The sequence below is a fragment of the Carcharodon carcharias genome, chromosome 17 (genome assembly GCF_017639515.1).
Source record: "Carcharodon carcharias isolate sCarCar2 chromosome 17, sCarCar2.pri, whole genome shotgun sequence".
NCBI lineage: Eukaryota > Metazoa > Chordata > Chondrichthyes > Lamniformes > Lamnidae > Carcharodon > Carcharodon carcharias.
Window position 1 is genome coordinate 104,412,931 of NC_054483.1, and position 20,915 is coordinate 104,433,845.

The 20,915-nt window shown below is 46.1% G+C and overlaps 1 protein-coding gene across 2 annotated transcripts in view; it reads left to right on the forward strand.

Annotated features, from left to right (window-relative positions):
* The first annotated feature begins 2,894 nt into the window (after positions 1 to 2,894).
* The window catches only part of LOC121289592 (Kv channel-interacting protein 2-like), a 122,440-nt gene continuing 104,419 nt past the window's right edge, over positions 2,895 to 20,915 (forward strand). Inside the window, exon 1 of one of the 2 annotated variants that reach the window (XM_041209173.1) lies at positions 2,895 to 3,000. In XM_041209173.1, coding sequence (XP_041065107.1) covers positions 2,895 to 3,000 — 106 coding nt within the window. The remainder of the gene's footprint in view (positions 3,001 to 20,915) is intronic. The other variant, XM_041209174.1, reaches the window with a different exon arrangement.

Here is a 20,915-nt window from a genome sequence, read left to right on the forward strand (position 1 = left end):
GCTTGGTGGGACATCTTGAGGTCACGAAAGGCGCTATATAAATGCAAATTCTTTCCCTCTACCTGACCTCAGCCAAAATAGCCCTGGTCGAACCAGGCTTGGGAGAGGTTAAACCTGAGGCAGGATTCATATTCCTACATGTATATCGATATAAGCTGGAGTAGGAGTGTTCTCAAAGTCCAACACTTTTGTCATGAAGAGATATTAATGTGTACAATGTTACTGGAAATTATTTTTTAAAATAGAATTCTAGTGGGGGTCTGTGTCTAGGTATGTGTCTTAATTGGATTAAAACCAATTAGCCTGGGTGCTTTGATGTATAGTAGTTTTGAGATGTTAATTGGGTGAACAGTAAGGAGAACAGTAAGGTAAAGTGTTCATTTGCATTTGTTGAATAAACCACTCAAGACTGCGGGTAAAATCTTGCAACTAGCTAGAATAAGCCAAACAATGGCCAGAATTTTTCCGCCGGCGAGTTGGGGGCGGGGCCCGTTCGCCAACGTGAAAATGACATGGATGACGATCGACTGCAGGACCGCCTATGCCCGCTCCCACTCAGCCCTCCTGACAGGGAAAACATTCTCCCCTATGGATTACTGTTGCCTTAGTGGAGATTTACCTGGGGTGATTAATTTGTGGATTTGTTAAATATTGATTATAGTAGTAATTTGAAGCCATGTGTTTCATTTGTTGTTAAATTAATAAATGTTTAATTTATTTATATAAAAACCACGAGACTCAGTGGTCGTTTTCCTACTGAATCCAAATTCGGCATCTTGAAAATACAAATTGTAAAATTGGGTAATGACAGTTGTTTCAAGTTTCCCTTTGGGATTTGAACAGCTCAGCCTTTACCATCAGCTGCGTCATAATACTGGGGGAAAGGAACAGAGGGCCACCAGACTCCAACCCCAACAAGAGAACACCCCCATCACCACCTCCTCTCCCCCATTCCTCTCTCCAAGCCCTGGCCTCCAGGGGAAAGAGTAGGACAGAACCATGAGGGAGAAAAGGCTGAGGCAACCAGAAGGACAGGCCAAGTAAAGAGGGGAAGGAAACAGGGAATGAAACCCACAGTATTAAGACATAATTGCAGCCTTGTAGGTACTGAGGTCAAATAAAAGGGTTGGGGGATCTATGAGGTAAGACTTTTTTTTCCTGAAAATATACTTTATTCATAGAATTTGTGAAAGTTCATTGCAAAATATTTCAAATTGAATGCAACTGGAAGTGCAATACAATTCAAATGTTCTCCCTGGAGTATGCTCCACTCTGAAGTGATTCAACACAATTGTAATACTCTTGATATTTATAATGTACATTCATGTCAAACATACAGCCAGAGGGGCACTACACAGTTCCCAGCTCCTCGGTGTACTATGGTTAAAAGGCCTTAGACGGTGGCCTTTCTCCATTCAGCCACAGTGGTGGCTGCCCTAAACCTTAGTGTGCCCTTCGACAAATCTGTGCCAACCATATGATTGAGAAAACCAAACCCAGGCTCCAAAAGTGGAATGAAATGGGTCTTTGCTGTCAGCAAGTTAGCACGTCATAGTTCACATTCCCAACTCTGGCTGGAGGCATTCCTGATGTTTTCATCACCTGATGTTTCATCTCCTTGCCACCTATCGCCCTATCCGCACAATGCTGCCATTGGTCACTCTTCGCGGTGTACCATACCATCTTCTCATGCCAAGTGTAATGCGAGTTAACTTGTTGGCCCTTGACTGGATGATTTGTGACTATCAATCAGTCAATTTCCTCCCATCTCCCATATTTTTCCAACTAATAAATGAAAGCGATGAAAGAATATAAAAACAGCACCCCAATTTTTTAATGCCCCTGTGTTTGCTCACTGCAGGGTCTTGGGGATTAATCTTTCTCAGCCTGGGGACTCCAGGCCAGTCCTGGAGGGTTGGCAACTCTAATCACCATTGAGTGTTTGGTTCAGTTGGTTTAAATATTGCAGGACTTTGCTCACTGAGACTGGAGACTGGAAGAGTTTTCATTCCATGTTTTCATCCCTTAAACTTTATTTTTTAATAATCTAGTACTAATTATAAGCGTGGATAGCATTTGAGGCTGCCTGATAGTGAATCAGGAACTGTTGCTGCTGAAAGTTCTGTGTGTGTGTGTGTGTGTGTGTGTGTGTGTGTTGTGTATGTGTGTGTCTGTGTGTGTGTGTCTGTGTCTGTGTTATGTGTGTGTGTGTGTTGTGTGTGTGTGTCGGTGTGTCTGTGTTTGTGTGTGTGTGTCGGTGTGTCTGTGTTTGTGTGTGTGTGTGTGTCTGTGTGTGTCTGTGTTTGTGTGTGTGTGTGTGTGTGTGTGTGTGAGACAGAGACAGGGAGGATAAACCACTTGGACCGTCACGACAGGGAAAGGAGCTTAAATATCCATCAGCAGTTGCCCTGGTAACTGCATTAAGCAAATCGATGTAGGTGGTGTCATTGAGATGGGAGGGCATGCTCCCTCTCTGCCACACACACTGACAGCGCAGCTGTCTTAAAGTGCAGCATAGGGAGACCTGCCGAGATCAGACTGCTTCAGGTCAAACTCCTGGAGCCCTTGGCAGCTCCCGACTGACTGGTTGTAACGTGCTACCCCTCTCGTCCCAGGAACCTTGCTCTGGCCCCCTCCCCGCCCCCTTCTCCTTCCTTACCCCCTCCCCACGGATTTAATTGCAACGGCCAAGGTCCAGGAACGGGGAGGAAGGGGGGAGGCGAGAGGGGAAAAGTCGGTTGCGTTCCTGGCAGCCTGCGTTCAATGGTCCCCCTCACTCTCCTCGGCGAATGTTACCTCTCACCGTTGGAGAGTGGGACGAGGGTTCGGGGTGAAAGCCAGCGAGGGTTTGTCGCCGTGGCGCTGGACGGAAGACGGAATGGTCGCACCACACCATGGAAATCGATGGACTTGAGATGATAGCGGTTCTCGTGGTGCTTGCCCTGTTTGTCAAAGTGCTGGAGCAATTTGGACTTTTCGAACCAGTGGTCATTGAAGGAGGTAATGCAATTTATTTTCAACCAGCCCCATTCTCTTTACCGCTCTGAAATGACTCCAGGTTTAGACCAGGAAATGAATATTGAGGATAATCCCCGTGGGGAACAGTGACAGCAAATCATCAGTGTTTACTGTTTTGTCTGTTTCAAAACGACAAGCGATTCTTTATTTGTCTGCCTTTACGAGACTTTAAACTTCACTGCCTGTGATAAAATCTCCTGCTGAATAACCGCTGATCAGGTTTGCTAATTAAATGCAGAATAAGTTACGGGGAGAGGAATTATTTGTGAAAAACGAGTTGGAGTAGGAAGAAAGCCTGCTGGCAAAGGCACTGAGGGACACTAACAAGAAATTAGCAACGTGCTCTTTCTTCAGTTTAGACACAACGAGCTCTTGTCTGACAATTTTATTACTTTCCAATAAGCTTATGTTTCATCTCATTGGAAAACAAAAGGATCTCGTTTGCAGAAAAATGTTGCCTAGGCATGAATTTCGTGATCTGCAACAAAGGTGTTAGAAGATATGGATAATAAAGTGCCTTCTGTATTACATCGATTATGGGTCCCATCCTATTCTACACTTGCCTAAAACCAGGAGGTCATTAAAATAAGACAGTCACTAATAAATCCAATGGGCAGTTCCAGACTAAATTCTTTACCCAGTGAGTGGTGACAATGTGGAACTCACTGCCACTGGGACAGTTGGGGCGAATAGTGTAGGTACATTAAAGGGGAAGCTGGATAAACACATGAAGGAGAAAGGGATAAAGAGATATTCCAAAAAGGTGGGATAAAGCATGAGGTAGACCCTAAGCTCCAGCATGGATCAGTTGGGCCAAATAGCCTGTTTCTGCATTGAACGCTCCATGTGATATTGTTATAATGACGTCAGTTGGTAAAGGGGGAGGGAATGTGATTACACTGCTTTAAACCTCAACCTGTCTCATACAACACAGTTCTGGACTGTGGCTACGTAGAAAAAGCATCTTAAGAAAACTTTTTAGTGTCTTAAGGGGGAATGTTGTTAGTAATTTCAGATTGGATGTTGTCCAATGTACAAGTTTTCATGATATCTGAGATGGAAGACAACAGCTGCAGTCTCAAATCCTGAGATTACACCAATGTATACATTTATTTTTATTCATTCACAGGATGTGGGCTTCGCTGGTTAGGCCAGCATTTATTGTCCATCCCTAATTGCCCTTGAGAAGTTGGTGGTGAGCTGCCTTCTTGAACCGCTGCAGCCCACAGTGCTGTTAGGGAGGGTGTTCCAGGATTTTGACCCAGTGACAGTGAAGGAACAGCGATGTATTTCCAAGTCAGGCTGGTGAGGACTTGGAGGGAAACTTGCAGGCAGTGGTGTTCCCATCTATCTGCTGCACTTGTCCTTCTAGATGGTTGTGGTCGTGGGTTTAGAAGGTTTTGTCTAAGGAGCCTTGGTGAACTCATGACCATCAAAATGCTGCTGTGGAATAGCTTTTTGACCAGTTTTACACTCATCTCCTAGAGAAGGAGCTTTACTCAAGGGGAGATGGTGAACTAGTAACCCAGAGGCCCAGGCTAACGCTTTTGGAACATGCCAGCTGGTGGAATTTAAATTCAATTAATAAATCTGGAATACAAAACTAGCCTCAGTAATTTAGACCATGACAATTATCATTGATTGTTGTAACCAACTGGGTTCACTAATGCCCTGTAGGGAAGGAAATCTGCCACCCACTGAAATAGCCTAGCAAGCCACTCAGTTCAAAGGCAATTAGGGATGAGCAACAAATGTTGGCCTTGCCACATCCCATCAAAGAATAAAGTAACCATGGGATACAGAGACACTGACTCTCATTGGGTACGGGTTCCACAGGAACTGACTCTCACTGAGTACGGGTTCCACACACACAGACTCTCATTGGGTACGGCTCCCACACACACTGACTGTCACTCGGGTACGGATGCCACACACACTGACTGTCACTCGGGTATGGGTCCCACACACACTGACTCTCACTGGGGTATGGGTCCCACACACACTGACTGTCACTAGGGTACAGGTCCCACACACACTGATTCTCACTGGGCTACGGGTCCCACACACACTGACTCTCACTGGGGTATGGGTTTCACACACACTGACTGTCACTAAGGTACAGGTCCCACATACACTGACTCTCACTGGGGTACAGGTCCCACATACACTGACTGTCACTAGTGTAAGTGTCCCACGCACACTGAGTCTCACTGGGGTACGGGTCCCACACACACTGACTCTCACTGAGGTATGGGTTCCGCACACACTGACTGTCACTAGGGTACGGGTCCCACACATACTGAGTCTCACTGGGGTACGGGTCCCACGCACACTGACTCTCACTGGGGTATGTGTTCCACAGACACTGACTGTCACTCGGGTACGGGTCCCACACACACTGACTGTCACTAGGGTATGGGTTCCACACAAACTGACTTTCACTGGGATACGGGTCCCACACACACTGATTCTCACCGGGGTACGGGTTCCACGTACACTGACTCTCACTAGGGTACAGGTTCCACACACACTGACTCTCACTGGTGTACGGGTCCCACACACACTGATTCTCACGGGGGTACGGGTTCCATGTACACTGACTCTCACTAGGGTACAGGTCCCACACACACTGACTGTCACTGGGGTACGGGTCCCACACACACTGACTCTCACTGGGGTACGGGTCCCACACACACTGACTGTCACTAGGGTACAGGTCCCACACACACTGGCTGTCTCTGGGGTACGGATCCCACACACACTGACTGTCACTAGGGTACGGGTCCCACACACACTGACTCTCACTGGGGTACAGGTCCCACGCACACTGATTCTCACTGGGGTACGGGTCCCACATACACTGATTCTCACGGGGCTTTGGGTTCCACACACACTGATTCTCACTGGGGTACGGGTCCCACACACGCTGACTCTCACTGGAGTATGTGCCCACACACACTGACTCTCACTGGGGTACAGGTCCCATGTGCACTGACTCTACCTGAGGTAGGAGTTCCTATGAGGAGGGATTGAGTTGAATGGGTTTATACTCTATGGAGTTTGGAAGAATGAAAGGTGATCTCTGAAATATAGAAAATGCTTTGAGGACTTAACAAGGTAGGAGCTGAAATCCTGTTTCTCTGGCTGGAGAGTCTAGACCCCAGGCTCACAATCTCAAGATAAGAGGAAAAATAGTGGTTTCTTCACTCACAGGCTTGTGATTCTTTGGAATTTACTACCCCAGAGCTAAGGATGCTCAGTTATTGGATATATTCAAGATTGGGACTGATAATTCTTGGGGGTTGTAAGGGAGTTAAGCAATATGACAACCCCAGGAAAGTGAAGTTAAGGTTGAGACTATTGCTCAGATGAGACACTTAAAACCAGAAGCCTGCATTGCCAAGGTGGTATTGGCAGGGTCTTCAAAACGTTCAGCATTTGATGGGACAGTGTAGAGGGAGCTTTACTCTGTATCTAACCTCGTGCTATACCTGCCCTGGGAGTGTTTGATGGGGACAGTGTAGAAGGAGCTTTACTCTGTATCTAACCCCGTGCTGTACCTGTCCTGGGAGTGTTTGATGGGGACAGTGTAGAGGGAGCTTTACTCTGTATCTAACCCTGTGCTGTACCTGTCCTGGGAGTGTTTGATGGGGACAGTATAGAGGGAGTTTTACTCTGTATCTAACCCTGTGCTGTACCTGTCCTGGGAGTGTTTGATGGGGACAGTATAGAGGGAGCTTTACTCTGTATCTAACCCCGTGCTGTACCTGTCCTGGGAGTGTTTGATGGGGACAGTGTAGAGGTAGTTTTACTCTGTATCTAACCCTGTGCTGTACAAGTCCTGGGAGTGTTTGATGGTGATTCTTTTCCCTCTTGAACAAGCCGAAAAATTATATCTTCTATTTTCAGCCCAAGAATTGAACATTTTTAATTTGCTGGTCCTGTGCACACAGACGTGCTGAAGAGATTTTCCCTGTTTGGTTTGCTACCATCAGCTCTGGATGGCTGATCCAATGATTGAGAAGTGAATGGTTGAAGTGATGGAATGTAAGTAGAGTGTGTCAGTGTGTGTCCTCCAGTAAAAATGCACCTTCTGGATCAGAGTGAGGCAGTCAGACATCTTGATAGTGGACTTGGTCATTAAAGAGCCTGATGAGGCACATGGCAAGGATGATCCAAGGTGCAGCCCTTAACCTGTTTGGCTGCTTTCAGCTGGAATGACAGTATCTGGTGCAACAACTGGCCTCAGTACCCATAGAATCATGGAATTGTACAGCACAGAAGGATGCCTTCCACCCATCCTGACTGTGCCAACTCTTTGATAGAACTTTCCAATTAGCCCCACTCCTTTGTTCCTTCTCCATAGCTCAGCAATGTCTTCCTTTTCAAATATTTATCCAATTCCCATTTGCAAGTTGACATTGAATCTGCTTGCACCAGTTTTTCAGGCAGTGAATTCCAAGCGAAAGTGACACATTGTAAAAATAGAGTTTCCTCATTTCTCCCTCTGGTTCTTATGCCAATCACCTTTCATCTGTGTCCTTCTGATTACCGATCTGGAAACAGATTCTCCTTATTTAATCTATCAATATGCTTCATGATTTTGAACGCCTCTACCAAATCTCCTTGGAGCTTCTCCGCTCTAAAGAGCACAACCTCAATTTTGTCATTCTATCCACATAACTGATCAATCCAGTTTAGACACTGGGTAGATTGATGTGTTGGACTATGACCAAAATATCGGACCCCTATCCCTGCCAGGACAGATGAGGTTAAAATTGTTCCCTTTCCTTTAGGCCATGCCCCTAAATCCTGTTACTGCTACTCCCGTTACAATCCTCGTTTTGCTCCAGCATGTCATCACCACTCAGGAACAGACTGCTTCTTTATTCATTCTCATGTGGGTGTCGCTGGCTAGGCCAGCGTTTATTGCCCCTCCCTAATTTCCCTTCAGAAGGTGGTGGTGAGCTGCCTTCTTGAATGGCTGCAGTCCATGTGGTGTAGGTACACCCACAATGCTGTCAGCGAGGGAGTTCCAGGATTTTGACCCAGCGACAGTGAAGGAACGGCGACATATTTCCAAGTCAAGATGGTGAGTGATTTGGAGGGGAACTTACAGGTGGTGGTGTTCCTGGCTATTTGCTGCCCTTGTCCTTCTAGATAGTAGAGTTTGCAGGTTTAGATGGTACCGTCAAAGACACAAAATGCCTCTCAGGACCAACCACCCTCTTAGGAAGCAGGAACCTCAGGTTGTAACCATCTGCTACTGACCCCCATATGTATCACACATCTATTGGGACCGTGTGATCACTGTTGTCATGCGATTGAGAAGACTAGGTCTATATATCCTGGAGTTTAGAAGAATATGATGTGATCTAATTGAAACATATAAAATTCTTAAGGGGACTAACAGGCTAGAGGCTGAGAAAATATTTCCCTGGCTGGGAATCCAGGGCACAGGGTCACAGTCTCAGAATAACGGGTTGGCTATTTAGGACTATGATGAGGAGAAATTTCTTCACTCAAAGGGTTGTGAATGCTTGGAATTTTCTACCCCAGAGGTTGTGGATGCTCAGCCATTGAGTATGTTCAAGACCGAAGTCAATCTTTGGACACTAAGGGAATTAAGGGATATGTGAAGCAGGCAGGAAAGTGTAGTTGAGATAGACAATCATCCATGATCTTGTTGAATGGTGGAGCAGGCTCAAGGGGTTGAATTGCCTACAGCTGTTCCAATTTCATATGTTCTTAAGTTGTAACTCTCTTCCACCACTGCCACAGAATTGGGTCCACAGTGAATCTCCAAGCTGTGGATGTTTATGTGTGTGCACCTTGCTGCAGGTGCAGCAAGCGGTTAAGAAGGCAAATGGTATGTTGGCCTTCATTGTGAGGGGACTTGAGTACAGGAGCAAGTATGTCTCACTGCAGCTTCACAGGGCCTCGGTGAGGCCACACCTGGAGCATTGTGTGCAGTTTTTGTCTCCTTACCTAAGAAAAGATATACTTGCCATAGAGGGAGTGCAGCGAAGGTTCACCAGACTGATTCCTGGAATGGCAGGATTGTCATATGAGGAGAGATTGTGTTGACTAGGACTGTATTCACTGGAGTTTAGGAGAATGAGAGGGGATGTCATTGAAACATACAAAATTCTAATAGGGCTGGATAGACTGGATGCAGAGGTGATGTTTCCTCTGGCTGGGGGGTGGGTCTCGAACAATGGGTCACAATCTCAGGATATGGGATAGACCATTTAGGACTGAGGTGAGGAGAAATCCCTTCACTCAGAGGGTGGTGAACCTGTAGAATTCTCTACCACAGAGGGATGTGGAGGCCAAGTCACTGAATATATTTAAGAAGGAAATAGATAGATTTCTGGACTCTAAAGGCATTAAGGGGTATGGGGAGAGTGCAGGAATACGACGTTGAGATAGAGGATCAGCCATGATCATATTGAATGGCAGAGCAGGCTCGAAGGGCTGAATGACCTACTCCTGTTCCTATTTTCTACGTTTCTATCAGGATTGGTGATGGAGAATGAGAGCCCAGCATTCACTTCCAGCCGCCATTAATTTTGGTGCAAAGTGATTTCCCTGAGCTTAAAACTGAAAATCCACTGAGATCCAGGCCAGGAACACTGTTTGTGATGGGTGACAGCAGGCAGTCTCTGTCCTGCCCACTGTTATTCTTCTCAAGCTGGTTAACAAAAAACAAAAACAGTTCAGAGGTCGTTTGTGAATTAGAGTGACATTCAGTTAGAGGAACACAGCGCTGAATGTTTACGCAGAGAAAGCCAATCCAATTTGAAAATCAATTCTCTGAGTGACTGGAACCAAGGTTTAAAGGGGCTAATAGCCAATTGCCAGCTTGATAACGAGCCATAAGAGCACTAATGGAGACAATATCATGGCCAAAGGAGACTGAGCTCAGATAACCCACAGTCAGACATTAATGAGAAAATCTGGTGAGTATATGAAATGGGTTCGGCGTCTCAATCCACCTCAACTAGGCACATGCTGCCAAGAAGCCCCCAATTCATCTACAAATTCTCACTCACAAAAGCCATACGAGAGTGAGGAAGAATTGCATTTCAGTGCACTTCATGTCTTCAAGCTGTTCCAAAGTGCTTTACGGCCAATGAAGCTTTTCTGAAGTATAGTCACTGCTTCAATATAGAAAATGCAGTAGGTAGTTTGCGTACAGCAAGATCCCACTACCAAAATGAGGCCATCCCTCAAACAAGGAGGCCTGATAATGAAGTCAGTCTTTTACAGGAAGACTGCTACTGAGGATCCTCTTTAACAGGAAGTTTGCAGAGGGAGCTCTATTCAGGATTTTTATGTTATCTAACCCATACTGTGCCTGTCCTGGGAGTGTTTGATGGGGATAGTGTAGAGGGAGCTTTACTCTGTATCTGTCCCTGTGCTGAACCTGCCCTAGGAGTGTTTGATGGGGACAGGGTAGAGGGAGCTTTACTCTGTATCTAACCCTGTGCTGAACCTGCCCTGGGAGTGTTTGATGGGGATAGTGTAGAGGGAGTTTTACTCTGTATGTAATCCCGTGCTATACCTGTCCTGGGAGTGTTTGATGGGGACAGTGTAGAGGGAGCTTTACTCTGTATCTAACCCTGTGCTGTACCTGTCCTGGGAGTATTTGATGGGGACACTGTAGAGGGAGCTTTATCCTATATCTAACCCCGTGCTGTACCTGTCCTGGGGGTGTTTGATGGGGACACTGTAGAGGGAGCTTTACCCTGTATCTAACCCTGTCCTCTTGTTGACTCCCTTCTCTCTCCCACCCATCATTTATTTAAACACCATTACAACTGAGGGCTGTAAAGTTTCGGAAACATTGATGCCTGGATTCCTGATGCTCATTCTGAGCTAGAAAGTCTCTGGTTCTATCTCCAGTCTATGATGAGCTTGCTGAAAATCACTGTGTTGGGTGCTCCCAACAGCTTCCCTGCCCTTGTACTGGAAAGGGGAAAAGCAGCCAGCGTCCCAGCACATTAAAGGCAGCACCTTAATAAAAATAACAACTTGCATTTATATTGCAGCTTTAATCCAGTAAAATGGCACTTCACAGACAAAACCCGACACTTCAGGAGATACTAAGCAAGGGGACCAAAAGCTTGATCAAAGAGGTAGGTTTTTAGGTGCATCGTCAACAGTGTCAAAGGTCACCTGCCCTATATCGACTTATATGGCTCCGTGTCTAATTTTGTTTTGCAATGCTTTTGTGAAGCACCTTGGGACATTTTATTTCATTAAAGGCACGAAATAACTATAAGTTGTTGTTTGAAGTATAGTCACTGTTGAAATGTAAGAGCACAGCAGCCAATTTGCACACAGGAAGCTCCCACATACAGCAATATGATACATATATTCTGTTTTTGTGATATTGGTTGATAGATAAATATTGACCAGGACACTGGGTTGGGTGAGGGGGGTTGGGGGGGTTGGTGGTGGGGCAAGTCTCCATTGTCCTTCTTGAAGTAGTGTCTATGGGGTCTTTTGCATGTGCCTGAGACGAAAGATGGGACCTTGGCTTAACATCCAAAAGACAGCACCTCATCATTGCAGCACCCCATCAATATTGCACTCAGAGCGTCAGCCTTGATTCTGTGCTCAGGTGCCTAGAGTGGTTACTGAACCTATAATCCTCCATCTCAGAGGTGAAACTGCTACCCACTGAGCCACAGCACGCCTCTACGTGTATCTCCTAGTTCTCAGTGTTGCCCAGTGACCCCTGGCTAAACCAATGCAGGGATCTATGGGCGAGAATGTCAAGTTCAGTTTCGAAAGGCCCCTCACGACCTTGTGGCCATACTTGTGCCCTTGTCACAGCTTGGACATCAGGACAGGGTCATAGGTCAGGCAATGGAAAACTGCTGACACTCATGTGACAAACTGGACCCCTGGCAGCCCAGGGATGGGTGGCGATGGTTTAGGTGGAGATGGTGGTGGGTGTTGGGATGATGGGTTTTGTGAGAGGAAGACCAGGGTTTTTAAAAGTCAGGACTGTAAGCACATTTCCTCTCGAGAGCCTTTCCTCTTGTTGCAGAAGGTTTCAGACAACAGATCATAATTAACAGACACAACAAACAGCTATTGTGAAGCTGGACTTAGTTCAGTATAATTAGGAAATGCACTCTCGGGGTAAGGCATTTATGCTAACTAGCTCCAAGCATCTGTTACTTTGGCGGTGTTACAGTAATTTACCCCCACCCCCTGCCACTGCCTGCCTCCTTACCGCCCCCCCCCAAACGGGCCACCTCACCACACCCTGGCAGAACAAGCTTCCTGCCTGAGAGAAACCCAACCCAGGTCCATTAACCCTTTCCTCTCCAGCCTCGCGCCACCACCTCAGCCTATTCTGCCGCTTTTGTGAGCTCACAGGAACTTCTGAAAATGGACACCAGAAGGAAAGATTTTAAAAGATTGGTCATTCTCCAGTGACTCCTGCTGAAAGAGAAATTTCTGCCGGATATTCATTCTCGAGCTGTGAGCATCACTGGCGAGGCCAGCATTTACTGCGTGTTATTGGGCAGGTGATGTTGAGCTGCCTTCTTGAACCGCTGCAGTCCATATGGTGTAGGTACACCCACAGCGCTGTTAGGGAGGCAGTTCCAGGATTTTGACCCAGTGATGATGAAGTAGCTGGTGCCATTGTGGAACTGCAGCCCAGTGAGATCTATTGTCAGTGAGATCATAGCCTGGTGGGAGTGCAGGTGATACTGTACTCCAGTTAGAGTTAGTGTTAACTATACTGTACACCAGCAAAGAGACAGTAACACTGTGCCTCAGTAAAATTCAGTGCCAGTGACCCTGCTGCCCCAACTTGCAGTCAATGTCAGTGGTTCCGTAACCCAGTAAGCAGTCAGTCAGCCCAGTAGATTTATCTCTAACTCCCTGTGTGGGGGACACAGTGAGTTGGAGTGGTTAGGCCAGGTTAATGCCATCTTTAGGAGATGGTTATCAGTGCCAGACCTCCGAACATCTATTGAGACTAACTGTGTTACGGGAATATAATCAGAAGGAAGTATAGTGCATCTCATTTCTGCAATTCATAATGGTTCATAAAGAGAGGATGTGTAGCAGTGAATAGAACACATAGCTAGGCTGAACCCCACAGGACACAAGACCAACAGGTGGGAATCTCTGAGCTACATGGGTTAATTATAGCAGCTTTCATCTATTATATTTCAAGTCTCCATGGAGACTGGCTCAGTGGATAGCATTTTGAGCCAAAAGATTGAAGGTTCGAGTCCCGCTTCGGAGTCTTAAGCACAAAATCCACTCTAATGTTCTCAGTGCAGAACTGGGGGAGTGCTGCACTGTCAGAGGTGCTGTCTTTTGGCTAAGATTGTGTGCATGTGGGAGTGTTCTTGGGTATGTGTGTGAAGTGTTAGGTAGATTTTCATCTTCATTTGTAAACAGGGTGAGTTCTGTACCAGATGGGTTCTAGAATTGCCATCTCTAATATGGAAGGTCTCTAGAATGACCAAATAGATGGGTTCTGGGGGAGGGGATATTGGTGTGTTCTAGAATAGACAATCTCTGGACCCTACAATGAATGGGTTCTAGACAGGTAGGCTATAGAGCGGGCAAGGTCTAGTACAGATTAGTTTAGCACAGCTGGTGGTTTGAAAATTCACCCTTGGGATGTTGGGTTGCTAGCTAGGTCAGCATTCATTGCCCATCCCTAAATGCCTTTGAGAAACTGGTGATGAACTGCTGCAGTCCATGTGGTGTAAGTACACCCACAGCGTTTTTAGAGCGGGGGTTCCAGAATTTTCACCCAAAGACAGTGAAGGAACGGTGATATATTTCCAAATCGGGATGGTGTGTGACTTGGAGGGGAACTTGCAGGTGATGGTGTTCTGATGCTCCTACTGCTCTTGTCCTTCTGGGTGTTAGAGTTTGGGAGTGTGGAAGGTACTGTTGAAGGAGGCTTGCTGAGTTGCTGCAGTGCATCTTGTAGATAGTACACACTGCTGCTACTGTGCATTGGTGGTGGAGGGAGTGAATGTTTAAGGTGATGGATGGGGTGTCAATCAAGCAGGCTACTTTTTCATGGATGGTGTTGAGCTTCTTGAATGTTGTTGGAGCTGCACTCATCCAGGCAATTGAAAAGTATTCCATCACACTCCTGACTTGTGCTTTGAAAATGATGGTAAGACTTTGGGGATTCAGAGGGACTGAGATGATTGGCCTCCAACAACCATAACCCTCTTCCTTTCTGCTAGGTATTACTCCAACTGGTGGAGAGCTTCCCCCGATTCCCAATGACTCCAGTTTTGTTAGGGCTCCTTGATGCTACACTCGGTAAATGCTGCCTTGATGTCAAGGGCAGTCACTCTCACCTCACCTCGGAGTTCAGCTCTTTTGTCCATGTTTGAACCAAGACTGTAATGAGGTCAGGAGCCAGGTTTTGGAGAACAAGTCTTCAATGCGATTGCCGGAATGTTGTCAGGGCCCATAGCCTTTGCAGTATCCAGTATCTTCAGCTGTTTCTTGATATCACATGGAGTTAATTGAATTGGCTGAAGACTGGTATCTGTGATGCTGGGGACCTCCGGAGGAGGCCGAGTTGGATCATCCACTTGGCACTTCTGGCTGAAGATGGTTGCAAATGCTTCAGCCTTATCTTTTGCACTGATGTGCTGGGCTCCCCCATCATTAAAGATGGGGATATTTGTGGAGCCTGCTCCTCCAATGAGATGTTTAATTGTCCACTACCATTCATGACTGTATGTGGCAGGACCGCAGAGCTTAGATCTGATCCTTTGGTGTGGAATCGCTTAGCTCTGTCTATCGCATGATGCTTCCACTGTTTGACATGCAAGTTGCCTGTGTTATGGCTTCATCAGATTGACACCTCATTTTTAGGGTATGGCTGGTGCTGCTGCTGGCATGGCCCTCCTGCACTCTTCTTTGAACCTCGTTGAACAATAGGGTTGATGGAAATGGTAGAGTGAGGAATGTGCGGGCCACAAGATCACAAATTGTGGTTGAATACAATTCTGTTGCTGTTGATAGCCTTATGGATGCCTAGTTTTTAGCTGCTAGATCTGTTCGAAATCTATCAATTTAGCACAGTGGTAGTGCTGCACAACACAATGGAGGGTATCCTCAATGTGAAGATGGGGCTTTGTCTACATAAGGACTGTGTAGTGATCACTCCTACTGATAATGTCATGGACGGATACATCTGCAACATGTAGGTAGCTGAGCACGAGGTCGAGAAGGTTTTTCCCTCTTGTTGCTTCCCCCACTACCTGCCGCAGGACGTATGGGATCAAAGGAGAGCAAGCTGAACGATTCGACCTTTTTGTGTCTGTAAGTTTGCATCCCGAAAATGAACGAAATAAAAACTACAGCAAGGGACCACTGGAGTCCCGAGGGCAAGACTAAAAAATGGGAACATATTAGAAAGGAGAGGAACTGCAGTCAGGATTCCTCCACTCAGTTCAGGAATGGCTATGAGGGAGAGATCTCTGTTTATCAAGAGCAGTTGCTGAAATTGCAGTGATCTGTTGTTATCTGTCATTTCTTTTCTCGTTCTGGTCAATTAGCTGAGAAGCAATTGACTGCCGGGGAAAAGCAGCCTTAACATCCAAAGATTCAACTTAACGTTCACTGCAAACTCAGTTAATGATTGACCTTTACCTGCAGGGTTTATTAATGTAGATTAAATTCAACATCACCGTCTTATTGCTCCTAAACCTGAAGTCAAACACTCCCAGGGCAGGTACAATGGGGTTAGATACAGAGTAAAGCTCCCTCTACACTGTCCCACCAAACACTCCCAGGACAGGTACAACATGGGGTTAGATACAAGGTAAAGCTCCCTCTACACTGTCCCCGTCAATTGCTCCCAGGGCAAGTACAGCACAGGGTTAGTTACAGAGTGAATCTCCCTCTACACTGTCCCCATCAAACATGTACAAGACAGGTACACAACGGGTTAGGAACAGAGTAAAGTTCTCATTACCTTGGGTTGGAGTCTGTGAGTGTGGATTTACGGTTAATTCTCCAATTGATGGGATGTGGCAACTGGTGCTCACCAGGGATCTGTACATGAAATCTCTTTGCCTTCACTGTAAGTTTCTCAGCTCCCACGCTTGTGCTTCTCTACACCTTGTTCCTTCTCCTTTCAACCCAACCAAGCTCAAAATAAGATCCATTACAACAAAAGATTTGAGATTTGGCTCAGTGAGTCACGCTCATGTCTCTGAGTCAGGAGGTAGCAGATTCACATTGTTCTCCAGAGTCTTAAGCACATAACCCAGACTGACACCCAGAGTCTAGTATGGAGAGAGTGCTTCACTGTCAGAGGTGCTGTCTTTCAGATACAACAATAAACTGAAGCCCTGAATGCTCTCTCAGGTGGGAGTTAAAGATACTAGACACTATTTGAAGAGGAGCGATGGTCCTAGCTATTATTTATACCAGAGCCAACAACATCTGAAATAAAAACAAAAAAACTGCGGATGCTGGAAATCCAAAACAAAAACAGAATTATCTGGAAAAACTCAGCAGGTCTGGCAGCATCGGCGGAGAAGAAAAGAGTTGACGTTTCGAGTCCTCATGACCCTTCGACAGAACTTGGCAAGTTCTGTCGAAGGGTCATGAGGACTCGAAACGTCAACTCTTTTCTTCTCCGCCGATGCTGCCAGACCTGCTGAGTTTTTCCAGGTAACATCTGAAATAGATGATCTGATTATTATCACATTGCAGTTTGTGTGCTAGTTGGCAGCCATGTTCCTACATTACAACAGTGACTGCTCTTCATAAGCACCTCATTGGCTGTGGAGCAGTTTGCGATGTCCTGAAGTTAGAGAAGGCACTATAGAATTGCAGGTCTTTTTGTTTTCACATCCCACTTGAGTTCATTCTGTCCCAACACCTCAAAACTCTGAAACATGAGCAATAGGCCAGTGGGCCTCAGCTAACCTTTCCATACGTTTTTACAGTGACTGCACTCCAGATACTGGCTGTGACTTAGCTTGAAGTTTTGGTCTGGATTTTGCTTGGCCGACACTGGACTTACTCGTCAATCAATCAATGTTGCTCCCGAATTGAAGGAGGCAGGTTTAATATCACTGACTTCAAATCAAAGACAAAATGAATTTTAGATGGAGTGAGATTGAAAGTCAATAAATTAAGTAATAATTGAACATTTTAAGAATGAGCGTTTAACTACACACATGTCCATCAATACATCAATATATAAGGTAGGGCTTAGCAAATGAACCTAACAGGGAGACTCAAGAACAATTTTACACATCTCAATGCCAACTGTTGGCATTTTATTTGCAGCATACAGTCATACTCCCAGTGAGGAAGCACATGGCACAGTGATTAGTTTCCCATCACACTCGAAAAAAGCTGATGTGGACACAATGGGCTGAATGGCCTCCACTATTGTCCCAGGTCTCTAGAACGCAGTTTGATAAAGAAGGAACTAACCTCTCCGTTGCCACAAAGCCCCGAATGCCCTCTCAGGTGGCCATATGGAGGGGAGTTCTGCCCTAGTGCCCAGGTCAGTATGCATCCCTGAATCCACATCAGTAAAGAACAGATTGGTAATTCACCTCATTGCTGTTTGTAGGTGAGATCTTGCTGTGTCATGTCTGTTTACACAGGAGTGGCTGCATTAGCTAAAGCTGACTCATCGAGATGTTTAAACATGCATGACATTTTTGGAGAGATGTCTTTAAGTACTGTGGTGTGATTTTTTTTTCAGAGCTGATTATGATTTCAGACTGAATGGTGTAAGGATGAGATTGTCTTTCTGTGCCTGGGGTAATCTGTGCTTCCACTGGGCTCTCCAGGATCTCAGTGCTGTTTGTCTTACAGCGATGAGTAGATCTATTACAGGCTGAAAGCTTCAGTAAGCGTGAGCTGCTTCTTGTCACTGATTCAGTGGCTGGTGCCCACACCACCCTGCAGCTCTGGCCCAATGCTCCTCGTCTTGGAGCAAGCGTTTGAATCAAAATACAGATTGTCCCCAGAGAACTGCTTCAAATACAAAAGCAAAATACTTTGGAAGCTGGAACTCACTGATATAAGCAGATATTGCTGGAACATTCAGCGGGTCAGGAAGCATCTGTGGAGAGAGAAACAGAGTTAAAGTTTCAAGCATGTGACCTTTCGTCAGGATTCTGGTAAATGGCCGTTGCTGTGCAAGATTAACTCGTTCCTCTCTCCACAGATGCTGCTGGCCCACATGAGCATTTCCAGCATTTTATGTTCACGTCCAAAGATCCCCAGTTCCCCCAATTGACAGAATCTGTGGCCTTTCAAAAGCATTGGCCTTTGTCACTCTGAATTTTGATCTGTTTCAGTCAGGCTCCACTTCCTGTCAGATAGTCTGGCCATTTCCTTTCTCGATCACAACTGTAATTTCTGATGGGTGCAGACACAGGGCGTGTCCCAACAGCAGTCAGTTGCAGCAGGCAGGACAGTGCATCAGTCTGGGAGTATTTGATGGGGACAGTGTAGAGGGAGCTTTACTCTAACTAACCCTGTGCTGGACCTGTCCTGGGAGTGTTTGACGGGGACAGTGTAGAGGGAGCTTTACTCTGTATCTAACCCTGTGCTGTACCTGTCCTGGGAGTGTTTGATGACACAGTATTGAGGGGCTTTTACTCTGAAATATTTGTTCTGTACTGTGTGCTGTTATATTTATGTCTTGCCAAAAGTTAAAATGTGGAACAGCTGATTGTTTTGCTGAATTGATGTTAAAGTTGTGAGCTGTGCTTTTTAAACCATCTCTTTGGCTTTATCTCTGAAGGACCCAGTGTCCCAGAACCAATGGATTGTGCACAGAATCCTTGTTCATCAAGTATAAATAATGTACGTGTCCAAATACACCCTGTGTAGAGACATGTCAGTGATAAATAGCAGGTGAGCTTTTGGAAGCCCCGGGCGAAACTCAATTACAAATGGAAAAGGCAATAAATAATTCAGTTTGTGGAGTGTGGCAATGTGCCAGCTGACTGTCTTGTGTTCCAGACTCCAGTATTTCTCTGCTATTGACAAATTGTCACTAACTGCGACCATTTGGATTCTTTTGTTTTCTTTGGAACATGTTGTGATTCCGAGATATCGATTGTCCACTAGCTCGCTCGAACCTGCTGCCCTTTTCTACTTCACTGACCTGAACATAAACCATTCTCCCCATCTGGTGCTGTCTCGCCCATGAGTGTTACATCAGATTACATAGAGTATATCTTTTTTTCATTCATTCACTGGGCTTCGCTGGCTGGGCCAGCATTTATTGCCCATCCCTAGTTGCCCTTGAGAAGGTGGTGGTGAGCTGCCTTCTTGAACCGCTGCAGTCCCTGTGATGTAGATACACCCACTGTGCTGTTAGGGAGGAAGATCTAGGATTTTGACCCAGCGACAATGAAGGAACGGCGATATATTTCCAAGTCAGGATGGTGAGTGACTTGGAGGGGAACTTCCAGGTGGTGGTGTTCCCATGTGTTTGCTGCCCTTGTCCATCTAGGTGGTAGTGGTCGTGGGTTTGGAAGATGCTGTCTAAGGAGCCTTGGTGAATTCCTGCAATGCATCTTGTAGATGGTACACACTGCTGCCACAGTGCGTCGGTGGTGGAGGGAGTGAATGTTTGTGGATGTGGTGCCGATCAAGTGGACTGTTTTGTCCTGGATGGTGTCAAGCTTCCTGAGTGTTGTGGGAGCTGAACTCATCCAGGCAAGTGGAGAATATTCCATCACACTCCTGACTTGTGCCTTGTAGATGGTGGACAGCCTTTGGGGAGTCAGGAGGTGTTACTCGCTGCAAGGTTCCTAGCCTCTGACCTGATCTTGTAGCTATAGTATTTATCTGGCTGGTCCAGTTCAGTTTCTGGTCAATGGTAACCCCCAGAATGTAGATAGTGGGGGATTCAGTGATGGTAATGCCATTGAACGTCAAGGGGGGATGGTTAGATTCTACTTGTTGAAGACGGTCATTGCCTGACACTTGTGTGGCGCGAATGTTACTTGCTACTTGTCAGCCCAAGCCTGGATATTGTCCAGGTCTTGCTACATTTGGGCATGGGCTGCTTCAGTATCTGAGGAGTCGTGAAGGGTGCTGAACATTGTGCAATCATCAGCAAACATCCCCACTTCTGACCTTATGATGGAAGGAAGGTCATTGATGAAGCAGCTGAAGATGGTTGGGCCAAGGACACTACCCTGAGGAACTCCTGCAGTGATGTCCTGGAACTGAGATGACTGACCTCCAACAACCACAACCATTTTCCTTTGTGCTCAGTATGACTCCAACCAGCGGAGAGTTTTCCACCTGATTCCCATTGACACCAGTTTTTTTAGGGCTCCTTGGTGCCACACTCAGTCAAATGGGGCCTTGATATCAGGGCAGTCACTCTTACCTCACCTCGGGAGTTCAGCTCTTTTGTCCATGTTTGAATCAAGGCTGTGATGAGGCCAGGAGCTGAGTGGCCCCGGTGGAACCCAAACTGGGCGTCATCAAGCGTGTTATTGCTAAGCAAGTGCTGCTTGATAGCACTGTTGATGACTCCTTCCATTACTGATGATCAGGATTAGAATGATAATTGGCCTGGTTGGATTTGTCCTGCTTTTTGTATACAGGACATACCTGGGCAATTTTCCACATAGCCGAGTAGATGCCAGTGTTGTAGCTGTAATGGAACAACCTGGCTAGGGGTTGGCAAGTTCTGGAGCACAAGTCTTCAGTACTATTGCTGGAATATTGTCAGGGTCAATAGCCTTTTTAGTATCCAGTGCCTTCAGCCATTTCTTGATATCACATGGAGTGAACTGAATTGGCTGAAGACTGGCAACTGCGAGGCTGAAGGTTGTAGCAAATGCTTCAGCCTTATCTTTTACACTGATCTGCTGGGC